General features: G+C 42.1%; 1 protein-coding gene across 2 annotated transcripts in view; it reads right to left on the bottom strand.

The window, feature by feature from the left end:
- The window catches only part of ccbe1 (collagen and calcium binding EGF domains 1), a 259242-nt gene that overhangs the window by 14787 nt on the left and 228402 nt on the right, over window positions 1–16053 (bottom strand). For both annotated transcript variants that reach the window (XM_052045498.1, XM_052045489.1), the window contains exons 4-5: window positions 9566–9700; window positions 5602–5739 (exon numbers count right to left, since the gene is read on the bottom strand). In XM_052045498.1, coding sequence (XP_051901458.1) covers window positions 5602–5739; window positions 9566–9700 — 273 coding nt within the window. The remainder of the gene's footprint in view (window positions 1–5601; window positions 5740–9565; window positions 9701–16053) is intronic.

Genomic DNA, 16053 nt, shown 5'->3' on the forward strand with positions numbered 1-16053 from the left:
GAAAAATTGTTTATCTTAGTACTGAAATAGAATAAACAATTGCTCCAATTACTGGTGGTTGAACAGTGGTCATTTATACATGGCAATCTGGATGAGAACTAAACTTACAAAATGTCATTCTATAATTATTAACTAAGTGAAGCACACAGAGATCATATTTCTATTCTATATCCAACAACAATAGAACCTTTGAGTGACTCTGGCATTTTCCATGATAAATTGTAAACAGGACAGTGTTCTGTATACTTGGTTAATTACAGTTTATAAAATTTAGGGCTTTTTGGGAAAAATTATTTAGACATATATACAGAGTGTACTTGTATCTCTTTTGGGTCTGTGCCAAGTTCAGAATTCCATGTGATTTGCAGTTGTAAAAAAAATGAGTCATCCTCAGTTAAAACTGTATTAACAAAATATCATTTTTAATACCACAGAAATGTTCCAGGCAGGAACAACGGATATCACAGACACAACCAGTTTATTGAGTTTTCATGATATCTGGGGTAGATTTACGTGTTTATAGTCTTCAACAATACTCAGATATAACCCAGGAAGAGAAATCTTGCAGGGAGGACTTATTAAGGTTTCCTTCCATTCATGTCATTGGAAGGAAGATTCAGCCACATCAGCTCTGTAAGGCCATACTGAACTCCCTTCTTGATTTTCCACCACGCTCTGCCCTGGTGACATTTAATGAGTAGGCAGCAAAAAGGAAAATCTATTTTATTCTTTTCTGCACGGCAAAAGAAAGAAAGACCGCCAGAATACGGACAACAGCAATTACTTTTATTGAATTCTGTTTTACATGTAGATGAAATACATATATTTTGTCTTGTTTCGGAAGTGTTGGATACTCTTGTAACCTATAACTGAATGCCCCTTCAGTTGATGGAGCAATACCAATAGATCACGGAATTTGTGGGCTTGTTACTTGTATCAGTAATCATGTGCTAAAGTCATCCATGCTGGAATTATTTTGGAATCATTGCTGTCAGAGAGGAGCCCATAATAAATTATGCAAAGCTGAATGAAGCACACAACTGTTGCTGAACTAAGCCTCTCTTTGCTTGTTCACTCACACTGTTGGAAGACATTTCTCATTTTGTCTGTTGATCTTAATGAATAAGTAACAATGGATATCTATGGAGTCTTATCTTTATGCTTTCATGATTATGTGTAGCTCTTTTTCAAATGAGCTGAAACTGGCCATAATGGCACAGAGATGTTTGGGTCTAAAGGTGGCAGTGAGAATGGAAGACACTGTGCTCTTCTTATCGGTAGTGTAGCGGTTAGCATAACACTATTACAGCGCCAGCGACCTGGGTTCATTTCCCATCGCTGTCTGTAAGGAACTTGTACGCTCTACCCGTGTCTGCGTGGGTTTCCTCCGGGTGCTCCAGTTTCCTCCCACATTCTGAAGACATACAGGTGAGGAGCTGTGGGCATGCTATGTTGGCGCTGGAAGAGTGGCGACACTTGTGGGCTGCCCCCAACACATTCTCAGTAACGCAAAAAAGCGCATTTCACTGTGTGTTTCGATGTACATATGACTAATAAATAAATATCTTATCTTATCTTAACTATAAATGCCCTTGTGGTGATTTGAAACATTCAATAGTTAACCATAAAGTAGGCAACTCATCGCTTTCCAATATTGTGGCTAGAAATTCTTTAGTGCCTGGTAAAACAGATTAAATGGATAATGTGTTTATTTTGAAGGCCTGATGCTGAAAATTTCTATTGTGCAGGATGCCCATGGCAGGGCACATGGAGGTTCACAAGGTGGAGGCAGTGAGGGAATGGGACGTGGGGAGAGGTTGGCAAATGACAAGGGTTTGGTTGTGGGATGATTGGGACCTCGAAAGTTAGGATTGGGTAATCAGGGTTGGGAAAGTGGGAGAACAGGTGCTTGTGGGCACGTGAGATAGGTTTTGGTCATGGTTCAATGCTGGAGAGTGTCAAGGTTGCACCTGTGTGGGAGGTAGGGTTAAGGAGCAAAGGGAGGACTGCCATGCAAGAGGTCAGTTTAAATTGCTGGTGCATACACAGCTAGAGCCTCTTAAGTGTATGATGAAGCAAGTCATACTTGCTTGAGTTGCCTGGATACCTCTGTGCTATAGTACTTCAGATGCAAGATGAATCTAGAAGCAAAATAACAGACTATGCCATCCTAGAGGTAAGCCCATGACTTTATTATAAAATCAGAAGATTTTTAGATAAAATTCATTTTCATAGTACATCAAGTATTATACCAATGCAATAGAATTTTAAGACCCATAATTTTGGAGGCAGGTGCCTATTGTATCATGGATTCTAACAGTCTGTACTTTGGAAAGAAAGGTATCTGAAGCTTGTAATCAGTCAGGGTAGTCAAGGTGATAGACCACTGCCTTACACAAGAGGCCAAGCATTCACACACACCAACACTTGTTCTTCAACTCTGTGGCAATTCAATTTTCTGTTATTCAATAGGAACTAAAAACCATAATCCTGTCCCACATCCAAATCAATGGCAGACACAGAGGAGTCAATATTCATGCCACCTTCTCATCATCAGTTTTATCTTTTGGTATAGTGATTTGTGTGTGCAGGTGTTTGTTTTAAAGGTAAATGTAGAAGCTCAACATTCAGGAGAATGGAGCTCTTTGGGAATGTTCAGCTGTCCGTTGGGTTATCACTTCCTCTATGAAAAAAGATAAAACTTGATGAGTACGTTATCACAAGTACCCAACTGTAGTTGAGCAGAATCAATATGCATAAAGTCAATGTAACATGTCAATTTAAATTGAAGAATACATAAATACATGGTACTTACCAGCTCCTCTCGAAACTCCACAATCTCTACCAGATTTTATCAAACAGTGCTTCGTGATATGAAATGGATTATTTATACAGTTAACTTCATCCTGATTGAAGTTTCCAGCTATTTATGAAATTTCCTTTAGGTTAAAGAGCACAGTGGCACTGATAAACTGCGACTTAGTATTTGGATTCCTTGTTGTAGTATGTTTACCTTCCTGCTGTGTAATGTAAAACATAATTGCAGAATCCAGCAAACAAGATAATTTTCACGGACATTTAACTGATTGGCAGTATCCTTCATCAAAAGAGCACTAAAGGCTACTGGAGTATTTTGATGTGATTTTTTTAAAAAAAAAATTTGAAATTGTGAAGTTTGAAAGCTGTTGGTTCAGTGGACATAACCTTCCCTTGCATCCTCCTGTGCTGTAAAGTTCAGATATATTTCACAATTTATGCTGAGTTACCTGGTCTCAGCCAAGAAGTTAGAGCAGTAGAAAACGTGCCCACAGCACTTCTATTATAGAGGTGGAATGATTGGTCCTCATTCCTGCCATACATTGAGGTGCAATATCCTTGTTTCTGAGAAACGCATATGTGGAAGTCAGACAAGAATACAATCAAACTCACTGATAGTGCTTTCTAATGTCAAACACACCGTTGACACTCACTGAGGAAATAGGTTCTGGGATAAGTCAGTGCCTTCAGCAGTGAAAGAGAAAACTGAAGGGAGGAAAATTAAAAAACACCATTTTAATCCGTAGTGAACATACACTTCAGTTGGTGTTTCAGTAGTAGAAGGGCAAAAGGACAACTCCAGCCTAATTATTATGCAGATAAGCTGAATGGTCACTTACCATTCTAACTTCCTGTGAGTTCCTTGATGTGGTTCTGAAAGAGAAATGTATATTGGTGTCACCCTAGTTTATAAAACCCAGGGGGACAATTTTCAAGTTTTCCTTAATTTTATTGTAACATGTTGGAAAGCAACATTTTCAGGATTTAAGGGGAGAGGTGACAGCCCTGGAAAACGAATGTCTGGTCTCCTGATTCAACATCCAACAACTCTCTAAGATGTTGCCGTGGCTGCGGACAGACAAAAACTCAGTTCTAAAAAGACCAATACCTCATAGGACATTGTAGCTACTATTAGTCTTGTCTTTCAATAGACAAGTAAAGCATGAATCTGTCATTTAGCAAAATTATTCACTGTAAAAACATAACACTAAGGGATCCTCATTACCAAACAGAGCATTACAAAAGGACCATGAACTAAATTAATTTTGTTATCTTCACAGTTGAAGCAATAAGGATGTGTGTATTTTGTGCCATGCCTATCTCTTTCAGGGTAGCCCATTTAATGAAGTGCTCTTGAGGTTGTGCCCATGGTGTACTCATTCGTGTAGCATAGGAAACGTGACTGTCCATTAGGCACAGCAAGTTCCCATAAACAGAATGATAATGACCAGATGCTGATCTTGCATTTGTTTATCATTGATCTGTCCTGCCACCTGCACTCACCCACTGTGCTTTTCCCATTGCTGCACATATCTCCTGCAGCTCCATGGGCTCAAAGAACCCGCAGGTTTGGATTTCTCTGAGGCTGGAACATCCTGATGGCCTCTGACATTTCATTGATGTCACAGGACTTTTTAACTGTTTTTAAATGTTTTTGATAATCAAAGACATATATAGATAGTTCAACAGATTTAAATAATGTAAAATATTTAAAAATAATAAACAATTTAAGCACAAGCAACCAGAAATTAATTAATGAAATAAAGATGAAGTAATAGAAAATAAAGTAACTGCTCACTTACACTTACCTTTTAAATCAAAGTGGCCAATCCCATTCAAATGAATAGGGTCAGCTGCTTACACCAGACCCCTGTGCAGAAAACTGTGAGGCCAGATGCAAAGTATAACTGACTCCTCAGCTCATAACATTTGTGTTTCACTGCTGGACACAGTGGTGAGTCCAGTGTCACAGCCAACTGACCACCACTCATTTCTGATATGTGCCTTTCAATGCATGGGTATCAATGGCAGAGGCAAGTTGACCTGTGTGCTTCCCCTGGCCGGGAATTCTCAACAGAAAACTTTGCTAAAGATCTCAGTCTCCAGCCCATTAGCATTTTTCACCGGTCTCTCAGTACCACATGAGAGTGTCAGCCAAGACGTTTGTGCTCAAATTGCCAGGGTGGTGCTTTAACCTATAAGCTTTTAGCTCAAAATGCCACCAACCAAATCTCAGCTGGCACCGTAATGTAAAATAAATCAAAGTAAGTCACTGGACCACGACAAGATCAGCACAGAGTGAAAATTTACCCCAAGAGTTCTTTGATGTTGCTTTTGGCAAGGCTTTATTGAGCAATAACATTCACATGGGCAAGAATATTATAGCAAGTTTGAAAATCAATTCAATTGCATTTCAATCCTATTTGAAAAAGAACTTACATTTTCCCCTTCTCACAAAAAGTTATTCCAGCTGCAATCAAACCTTAAAATGACAATTTGCAAATAATTTATGAGTTAGAAATGATTGTATAACCATCTGTGTCTCTTCTAAAGTTGTTTACCTTTCCTGAAGTAGAGTTATGCATAGTTTCTGGCAGCAGTAGGTTCCATTACAAGAACATATGGGGAAAAGCATTAGAATGATAATTAACCCTTCAGCTTATCCTAATTTAATTAATAAAGTGGAGTTGCCCGTCAACTTGATGGTTTTTATTTGAAGATTAGACAGTAATGAAAAAGAATCAGAGTATTTTCAATCCTTATACATGTCAGTTCACAGCTTACCACTTTCAATTCTGCTGCATGTCTTTCCATCCTCTTTGAGATAGAAACCTTCCTTGCATAGACATTGATAACTCCCTGGAGTGTTGAGGCAGATATGAGAACATATAGTTCCATTGCTTTTGGTACATTCATCAATATCTGCCAAATAGACATTTAAAATACAGCATGAGTGAATGGTCTAAAGATCATTGTTTTAAAATTATCATTTTAAGTGATATTTTCAAGCTTCCCTTACAGCTCAACAAGTCAATATAGCAACAGCTCAGCCATGAGAAACAGAATGTTCCCAGGTCTGATTCCTACTCTGCCATAAATAATGGTTCTCAGTGGAATGGCATAAGTGAAGCTAAAATTAATCTTAATATTTTTGCACCAAGGAGAGAAAGTTTGGCACCAATCTTGTTTTGGATTGCTGTCATATGGCCCTCACTGAATTATCCATCTTAACCCAGAACCACGTTTTCTGCATCATTCCTCAATAAGTAAGCATGGCACAATTCTGCCCATGCTATGAGTTAAGACATGGGCTGCTGAAACTTAGATGAGCTGAACTTTGTTCAGAGAGGAGAATAGGAGGGAGTATTGGAATATTATATCTGTTGATGATAAAGGAATGAGTCAGAATTTCAGCAGGAAGTAGACTGAAACAGATTTGAAGATGAACAATGTTACGGAGATGAACTCAATGGTCCTTCCTGTGAAGATGAAAAAGGATCAGAAGCTCAATTCAGTACTGAATGGGGTTTTAAGATAGTGGCCAGGGAAAAGGAAATAAGATGGCACTGGGAATTCTTGTATAGGGGATAAAGATTGTTGATTTGATCTTCCCATTACTTAATTTGACAAAAAACTGTGCTTTGTCTAGTAAATAGAAAATGCCGAGGATGCTCTGTAGGTCAGGCAGCATCTGTGAAGAGAGAGAGTTTCAAGTTGAATATCTTTCATCAGGACTGGAAAAATGATAAAACAGATCTGTTTTAAGTTGTACAAAAGGAGACAGGTTGGATAGAACAAAGGAAATTCCCTTGATGGGGGGAGATAGGGTGGCTTCTCTAGGACTGTATCTATCTAACAGTAGAATGACAATAGAGCAGTCCATATAAGGGCTGGAGAAGTAAACCTGGCTACACATATGGAAGCAAACCCTGGGATTTTGGATGATGCATTGGAAGGAAAACAACTAACCTAAAGAAGGGTGTTAGGAATAGAATCATGAGTAACTCCATAGGTAAGGAGTGGCTGCAGGGAAGGGAATGGGATGCTTTGGCTAGATTTTGAATACATAAATTTAAGATTAATTACCAAGCACATAAAATATGCTAAGTATTATTTAAAATGAATTTCAAAACACAAGAGCAAAAGAAATAAACTCAAATACTTCTTTCAAAACAGTGGAGACAATAATAAAGAAATTTAAAAGCATACATCCTTCCCCGACAGAATTACGCTTGTTTGCAAAATTTGTATTGGAATTTTATGGTATAGGTTCTATGTTAATTAGAAAGGATTTTGCATTGATGGGGCAGGAAGAAAGCATGCACATTTATATTGTTGAATGTTATTGGTGATTTGATTCTCATTTTGTCCATTAAAGTAGAAGATGGATTCTGTCTTCAATAATCTTCACTCAACAATCACTTTCAGCAGGTTTTAACTGTCTTACAGGATGGGCATAAGATTGTAATTTGCAATAAAGATCCTTTCATACATCTACTTTTAACTAAGTAACTGGAGCAAAAAAAAGTCATATGTTAGAAATCTGAAACAAAAACAAAAATGCTAGAAGCACTCAGCAGGTCAAGCAGCAAAGTGGGGAGGGCAGCATCAGAGTTGATGTTAAGGGCCCTTCAAGACAAGAAGTACGATTTAAGTTAAAGAGAGGAGGTGAATGGAGAGAACAGAGGGAATATCAGTGATAGGGTTCAGACCAAAGTTGACGAGGTAACAATTATTTTAAAATCTGGCAATAAGACAGAAGAGAAAAATTGAACAAATTGAAACTGAAAGGCAAAGCATCTGTGGAGAGAGAGAGAAAAAAGGATGGTCACATGAAATTGTTAAATTAAATGTTGTCCTGAGGGTTGCAACATGCCCAAACAATGGGTGAAGGGCTGTTCCTTTACCTTTTGTTGTACATCATTGGAGCAATGTAGGAGGCTGAAGACAGAGAGGTCAGAGTGGAAATGGACCAGAGAATTAAAGTGACACTTCTTCCTCAAACAGGGAGCGAACCTTTCTCCTTCGTTTGACTGAACTCTTTCTTACATTGAATAACTTCTTTAAATCCATTCCCTTTTTCCAAATCAGAGGTGTAGTTGTGGGAACCTGCAGGGGCCCCAGCTATGTCTGTCTCTTGGCTGGGTAGTGGAGCAGTTGTGTTTCAGTCTATTCAGGTCCACACCCTCAACCAATTATCCGTTACATCAATGACTATATTGGTGCAGCTTCTAACAGTTGTCCAGAACCCAATAACTTCATTATTTTTGTTGCCAATTTCCATCCTGTTTTCACTTTTGTATGATCTATATCTGACTCTTCCTTTCCCTTTCTTGATATCTCTATCTTCATTTCAGGGGATAGATTAACTATCAACATCAATTTAAAGCACATTGACTCCCACAATTATATCAACTACACTTCCTCCCATGCTTAAGAGCTCCATTCCTTTCTCCTAGTTTCTCTCTCTCAGTTATTTCTGCTCTGTTGATGAAACTTTTCTCAACAGTACCTTTACAATGTTTTCCATTTTCTATAATCATGATTTCCCCTCTATTGTTGACAGGGCTCTCAACGATATCTCTTCTGTTTTGCACACTCTGCACTCACCCCCTCTCCTCCCAGCCAGAGCAAAGGCAGGGTTTACCTTTGTGCTCACTTTCCACCCCACCTGTCTTCAGATTCAACGGATTATCCTCCATAATTTCTGCCACCTTCAATTAAACTTCAGCAGCAGACACATCCTCCCCTCCTGTCCCTTCAGCATTCCACAGAGACAGTTCCCTTCCTGGCTCCCTGGTCCTCTCTTCCACCTGCGCCAATCATTTCTCTACACCCTGGCAGATGCAGCCCCTGACCTTTTACCTCTTCCCTTCAATCACTGATGGACCCAAACTATCTTTCCAAAGGAAGCAACAATTCACTTACACTTCTGCCAATTAAGTGTATTGCATTTGATACTTATAATGTGGGTTCATTGGCAATGTGTTGTGCAAATGTAGATTGGACTGCTTAGTGCAACACGTGCATTCAGTCTGCAATGGTCATCCTGATTCACTTGTCAATTTAATTCTCCATCCCACTCCTGCTCTGATCTGCCTGTCTTTGGCCTCCTACATACCCAATATAACCTTAAGGAAAAACATCTCGTCTTCCATCTGGGAAGGTTGCAGTTTTAGGCAACTGCTTTGCTCTCTCCTTTTTTCCACAGATGTGGCTTTACCATCTGTTTCAATGTGTTTCGTTTCCTATTCTGTCTGTAACTGTCAGTTTTTAAAATATTTTTACCTTAACAACTTTGGTCTGGACCCTTCACAGACATTCCTTCTGTTTGCTGCACCCCACCCCTCCACCTCCACCTCTGTCCCACCATCCTCCCACCTCCCCACCAGCCCTCTGCAAATTAAAACAGACTTGATTTCTCATGTTTTCAGTTCTGATGAAGGTTCCTTGATCCAAAATGTCAAGTGTTTCTCTCCCCACTGATGCTGCTTGACCTGCTAAGGGCTTCCAACATTTTCTGTTTTGTTTACCCTAACTAGTCATCACCCAATTGATTTTAGATGAAGAAAGAACTATTCATATAGAAGCAATCAGATTGATATTGATTTTGAATGTCATTACACAGCTGCATAATTGTCAGTGTTAGAGAAGTTATGAAAGTGTAAGCAGATGCTTGAAGCTGTAATCTTTGTACATGTGTGGTTGTTATTGGCATGAGTTTGCTAGTTCTTGTGTTCATACAGACCAAGACAATAAGGTCTCTCTCTGTTCTTGTGCTTCATACGGTCAAAGTAGTATCCTGGGTAACATGTGCATAGCACTCTGCCAAAGTTGTCAGTACACTGTTGTTCACACGGAGCTCCTGAACATACATCATAATCTGGAATGGAAGCAAAAAGATGAAAGTAGTACTGACTGAACAAAAAGATCACATGGAGAATACAGATTGAAACTGGAAATGGGTCATATAAGAACATAAGAACACAAGAAAATTGGAGCATGAATAGACCACCTGGCACCTTTCACTCTCATCATGGCTGATCTGCCCAAGGCCTCAACTGCTCTTCTGTGCCAGTACCACGTAGCTCTTAATTCCTATATCTTTCAAAAATATGTCTACCTCTACTTTAAATATCTCCACAACTTTCTGGGGTAAAGAATTTCAGAGATCCACCACCCTCTGTGAGAAGAAATTCCTGTGCATCCCAGTTTTAAATAACTGCCTCTTTTTCTTGCAACTATGTTCCCGTATTCAAGAGTCTCCCACGAGTGGAAACATCTCAGCATACATCTTGTCTGTTTTTATTTCCTATGTGGATATTCCAGACTTGGATTTGAGACGCTTGTCATTAAAATAAATGTCCAAGATTGAAATTCGCATACTGAAGGAAACAAAGTAAATTCAACCTTGTAAACTGATAGAATTAAAGGTAGATCAAATTTTTAGGAAGAATATAGTCAGCCTCAGTCGGATTATGATCAAATTTTCACATTGACCCTAGGTTAAAACCTGCCAGCAGCAGATCAGTTGTCCATTTTACATCTCACCTTTTCTTAATTTCCATTAAGCCTTCACACTTCATTCCATTTTTACATTGTTTACAGTGGTCTCACCTCTGATCCTTGCAGGTTACTCCCAAAATATCCAAGGCTTCAAGTTTACAAGGCCAGGCAGAACAGCTTTGGCTCATAGAAAGCCTTCTCACTCTTCTTCTGGAGTTTGTGATGTGACACTGATGGGCAGCACTCATCTATTCCCCACCCCAGACACTCCACGTTCCACACCCTACAATTGACTTCCAGCTGCTAATCCAGGTTCAGCATTGTAGAGAAGACACAGGCAGTCCAGCTCCCAATCCTAGAACAGGACACACCACTCTCCAAAATTAACCCAAAGAGGCAGATCCCTTAAAATGAGTTTGACATCTCTTCAAGGACTGGCTTGAGTGCCTTAACTACTGCCCGGCCAAAGTTGGTCAAAATTTAAAATTGCTTCAAAGTACCAAAAGCAAAAAAACTACAGATGCTGGAAAGCTGAAATAAAAACAGAAAATGACGGAGATACACAATGGTTTTTGAGGCAAAGCAAACAGCTGTATTATCAGTATATAGATTTTAAAACTTCAAAAGGTGGCAAATAAATTCAGCTGTTAACACCTGTGACAGCCTAGATGGCAAGTAGATGTCACCGGATTACTGTTTTCAGATTTGGGCACTAAATTTTGTAAAAGTATATTGACCTTGGAAATGGTATAGTACCATGTCATCCAAACATTGGTTTGAGTATGAGGACATTTGAAACTGGATTGAAAACTTCCTTGTGTTTGGAAAGTTGAGAAATGATCTGATTAAGGCTTATAAAATGGTAAATAGGATTTGATGGGGTTGATACTATGGAAAACATTTTCTTTTGGTGGAGGGATCCAAAATAGAATGTTATCATCTTAAATCTAAAGCCAAACCATTCAGCAAAGATATCCAGAAGCACTTTTTCATGTAGGGCATTATGGAAATCCCAATCTCTGTCCTCCAAAATAGAAACTTCCAACACAGAGATAGACAGGTTTTCTTAGGTAAAGACATCATCTAAAGTAGATAAAATCAGAACAGTTGTAATCTGTTTGAATGGGAGAAGAGGATTGATGGGCAAATGGTTTACTTCTCTTCTAATGGACCCCACATCCTTACAATGACTTGATACCTACAGTATATCAAGTCATGGAAATAAATCAAAAATTCATATTAAACATCTAAATTAATATGATACCAGAAGATCCTTTTTGGTATGGAGCAACAATAAAAATTGCTGCAGTTATTTTTCTTTGCAATCTCCCTCCCCATGTCTCATGCCCTAATTCCTCAAAATGTTCTCTTCATTGCACTCACTGGGTGGTGGTCATCCATAATGAACAGAAAATTGGTTGATTCCTCTGGTGAACTTTAACTCTACTTTCAATATACCAATTGTAGCGGCTGCTACCGCAATGTGAAAACAAGACACTAGTCGAAGGGTTTCAGAACAAGAACTGGTTTATTTTCCCACCTTGCACGGGCCTTTTAAGAGAGACTGTTCCCGCCCACTTAAAACGGCAATGACGTATACGCTACGTCATCAAACCTTTTCCGCGCGTGGATTCTCCCTGTCGCTCAGGGAAGATGAAGGCCCAATGCCAACTTGGGCCTCGCTGCTCCGACGACGTGCAACCCGACCGCCAAGCCGGTTTACTTGCTCGGACGGTGAGTCGTACACAACACCCCCCCCCCCCCCACCCACCCCCAGAACTGGTGATATGGTCCCCAAGGTCCGCGGGCTGTGTTCTTGCCCTTACCAGCCATCAGCGAGAACAAAGGGCGCATGATATGGGCTGCTGCAGGGATGAACCGATGGTAAAAGTTGACCATCCCCAGGAATTCCTGTAGGCCTTTGACTGTGTTGGGTCGGGCAAAATAGTGGATAACGTCTACCTTGGCGGATAGGGGTGTTGCTCCGTCGCTGGTAATTTTGTGGCTGAGGAAATCGATAGAGTCAAGTCCTAATTGGCACTTGGCCGGGTTGATCATGAGGCCAAAATCATGGAGACGGGAATACAGTTGGTGGAAGTGGGAAAGGTGTTCTTGGCGGTCACGGCTGGTGATTAGTATGTCATCTAAGTAAATGAACAAGAAGTCCAGGTCTCGGCCTACTGCGTCCATCAGCCGCTGGAAAGTCTGCGTGGCGTTCTTAAGGCCGAATGGCATTCGAAGGAACTCGAAGAGGCCGGAAGGGGTGATAATCGCAGTTTTGGGGACGTCATCAGGGTGGACCGGGATTTGGTGGTATCCCCTAACGAGGTCCACCTTGGAGAAGATGCGGGCCCCATGTAGGTTTGCTGCGAAGTCCTGGATGTGAGGGATGGGGTATCGGTCTGGGGTGGTAGTGTCATTCAGCCTGTGGTAGTCGCTGCAGGGCCTCCACCCGCCAGTGGCTTTGGGGACCATGTGCAGGGGGGAGGCCCAGGGGCTGTCTGACCTGCGAACGATCCCCAGCTCCTCCATGCGACGGAACTCTTCCTTTGCCAGGCGGAGCTTGTCTGGAGGTAGTCGTCGTGCTCGGGCATGAAGGGGTGGCCCTGTGGTAATGATGTGATGCCGCACCCCGTGTTTGGGCATAGAATTTGTAAACTGAGGTGCCAAAACTGATGGGAATTTGGCTAGGAGCTTGGTGAACTCGTTGCCAGACAGGGAAATGGAGTCCAGGAGCGGGGCTGGTAGGCTGGCTTCTCCCAGGGGGTAAGTCTGGAAAGTTCTGGAGTGGACTAGCCGCTTCCCTCGCAGGTCGACTAACAGGTTGTGGGCTCGAAGGAAATCGGCTCCTAGGAGTGGTTCGACGACGGTGGCAAGGGTAAAGGTCCAGGTAAAACGGCTGCCGCCGAATTGTAACTGAAGTGTACGGGTACCAAAATTCCATATCGTTGTGCCGTTTGCGGCATTGAGTACAGGACCTTGTTGCCTGTTACGAGTGTCGCGGCCGGTCGGGGGCAAAATACTGACCTCTGCTCCAGTATCGATGAGGAAACGCTGCCTGGACTGCTTGTCCTGAATGAATAGGAGGCTTTGTCGGCGGCCAGCCATCGTAGCTGTCAGTGGCGGCTGGCCCTGGCGTTTCCCTGAAACTTGCAGGGTGGGCGGCATCGACTGGCCTCCGCGCCCCACCTCTGATGGTAGAAACACAGCTGGTCGCCAGTGTCGTTATCTGTGTTTCTGGAGTGTGGTCGCTCGGTTGCTGGGACTGGTTTAGGTAGGCATTGGGCTCGCGGCCTGGCGATTTGGCTGACGGACGAACCGCTCTCGCGTTTGGCCTTCCATGGGACATCTGCCCAGGCAGCTACCTCACGTGGGTTGCTAAAATCGGCGTCGGCCAACAGCAGGTGAATGTCATTGGGTAGTTGTTCGAGGAAGGCCTGTTTGAACATTAGGCAGGGCTTGTGTCCCTCAGCCAATGCCAGCATCTCATTCATTAGGGTGGATGGGGATCTGTCCCTCAGGCCGTCGAAATGAAGCAGGCAGGCGGCGCGCTCGCGATGGGAGAGGCCGAAGGTCCGAATCAGAAGGTCTTTGAAAGCAGGGTACTTATCCTCCTCTGGAGGAGACTGGATGAAGTCTCCCACCTGGGCAGCTGTCTCCTGGTCCAGAGAGCTGACCACATGGTAGTACTTTGTGGAGTCGGAGGTGATCTGCTGAAGGTGGAATTGTGCTTCGGCCTGGTCGAACCAGACGCTGGGACAAAGCGTCCAAAAGGTGGGCAGCTTGAGTGCCACTGCGTTGGCTGCTGTGTTGCCATCCATTGTGCGGGTCCAAAATCTGTTTGGACCGTCGGGGTCACTAATGTAGCGGCTGCTACCGCGATGTGAAAACAAGACACTAGTCGAAGGGTTTCAGAACAAGAACTGGTTTATTTTCCCGCCTTGCGCGGGCCTTTTAAGAGAGACCGTTCCCGCCCACTTAAAACGGCAATGACGTATACGCTACATCATCAAACCTTTCCCACGCGCAGGTTCTCCCTGTCGCTTGGGGAAGACGAAGGCCCAATGCCATCTTGGGCCTCGCCGCTCCGACGACGCACGACCCGACTGCCAAGCCGGTTCGCTTGCTTGCACGGTGAGTTGCTACACAATTATAGTTTCCAGTACTTTTAAGTAATGATGATGAAGATTATTTTTTAAAAAAAGTTAGGATTTCTGGATTGTATTTGTATCTCTAAAGATCTGTGAGTGCTTCAACTCAGTGTTAGAAATATGTCCATTCAGCCTTCACCCAGTTGTTGCAGTCAATGAGAGTAGTGCAGTTAATGTTGTCTACATGGATTTCAGTAAGGCCTTTAACAAGGTCTCACATGGGAGACTGATCCAGGGCAACGTGGCAAATTAAATCCACAATTGCTTGATGGTGGGAGGTAGAGAGAGTTGAGAGTTTTTGTAACAGCAAACCTGTGTCCAGTGGTGTATCACAGGGATCAGTGCTGAGGCCCTTGCTGTTTGTGAGATGCATTAACAATCTGGATCTGAATATAGGTGGTATAATTAGCAAGTTTGCAGATGACATTATAATTGGTGATGTTGAAAGTGAGCAGGTTAGTCTTTAGCTATTGATTACTACCCTAGGAAGTAATGATGAATAGTGGGAACTTGGTGTATATGTCCAATAATCCCTGCAGGCAGCAGCACAGGTAGATAAGGTAGTTAAAAAAGTATACTTGCCCTCATTATCCAGAGGATAGAATATAAGAGCAGGGAGGTTATGGTACCACTATATGAAACATCAGACACAAGAGATTCTGCAGATGCTTGAATCTGGAGCAACACACACAAAATGCTGGAGGAACTCAGCAGTTAAGCCACTGCTGGAGTGCTGTGTGGAGCTCTGGTCACTGCACTGTAACAAGGATGTGATTGCACTGGAGAGGGTGCAGAGGAGATTCACCAGGATGTTGCCTGGGATGGAGGATTTCAGTTACGAGGAGAGACTAGATGGACTGGGTTGCTTTGGCTTGGAACTGAGAAGGCTGAAGGGGACCCTGATTGAGATATACAAAACTATGAGGTGCATAAATGGGATGGATATTGAGAAACTTTTTCCCGTTAACAGACATACCTATGGCATGTTTTAAGGTAAGTGGTGGCAGACTTGGAGGGGATTTGAGGAAGAAGGTTTTCACACAGAAGGTGATTGAAATCTGGAATACCCTGCCTGAGGGGGTAGTGGAGGTGGATACCCTCACAATATTTAAGAAGTATTTTGATAAGCACTTGAAACAAAGTGAACACTTGAAGGCTACTGATTGAGTGCTGGAAAATGAGATTAATATGGATAAGTATTTGATGGTTGGGGTGGACACAATGAACTGAAGGGTCTGTTTTAATACTTTACGACTTTGTACCTCTTTCCTCCACCACCGATCCTGCTGCAACTGACCAAGTGGGAAGGTACCACAATGAAGCACAGCTTCAAAGGACTTGGATTGTTAACTTGTAGCTCTACCAAACCATTACAGTATTTAAGGTTACATCTGCAGCTGGAACAAAAATGGTCCTGATCTTGCTACTGGCAAGTCTGTGGTTTTGCAGAGAATGATTGGTTCACTGCAATGCAAGTTGCAATGTATTTTGGATTTCCATATCTGCACACTGCAACGCAGAAGTATGGAACCTGCTGGAGGTCAGATGCATGTACATCTGACCTCTCACTCTGTCTCTG

Source organism: Pristis pectinata, chromosome 2 (assembly GCF_009764475.1).
Source record: "Pristis pectinata isolate sPriPec2 chromosome 2, sPriPec2.1.pri, whole genome shotgun sequence".
Lineage (NCBI taxonomy): Eukaryota > Metazoa > Chordata > Chondrichthyes > Rhinopristiformes > Pristidae > Pristis > Pristis pectinata.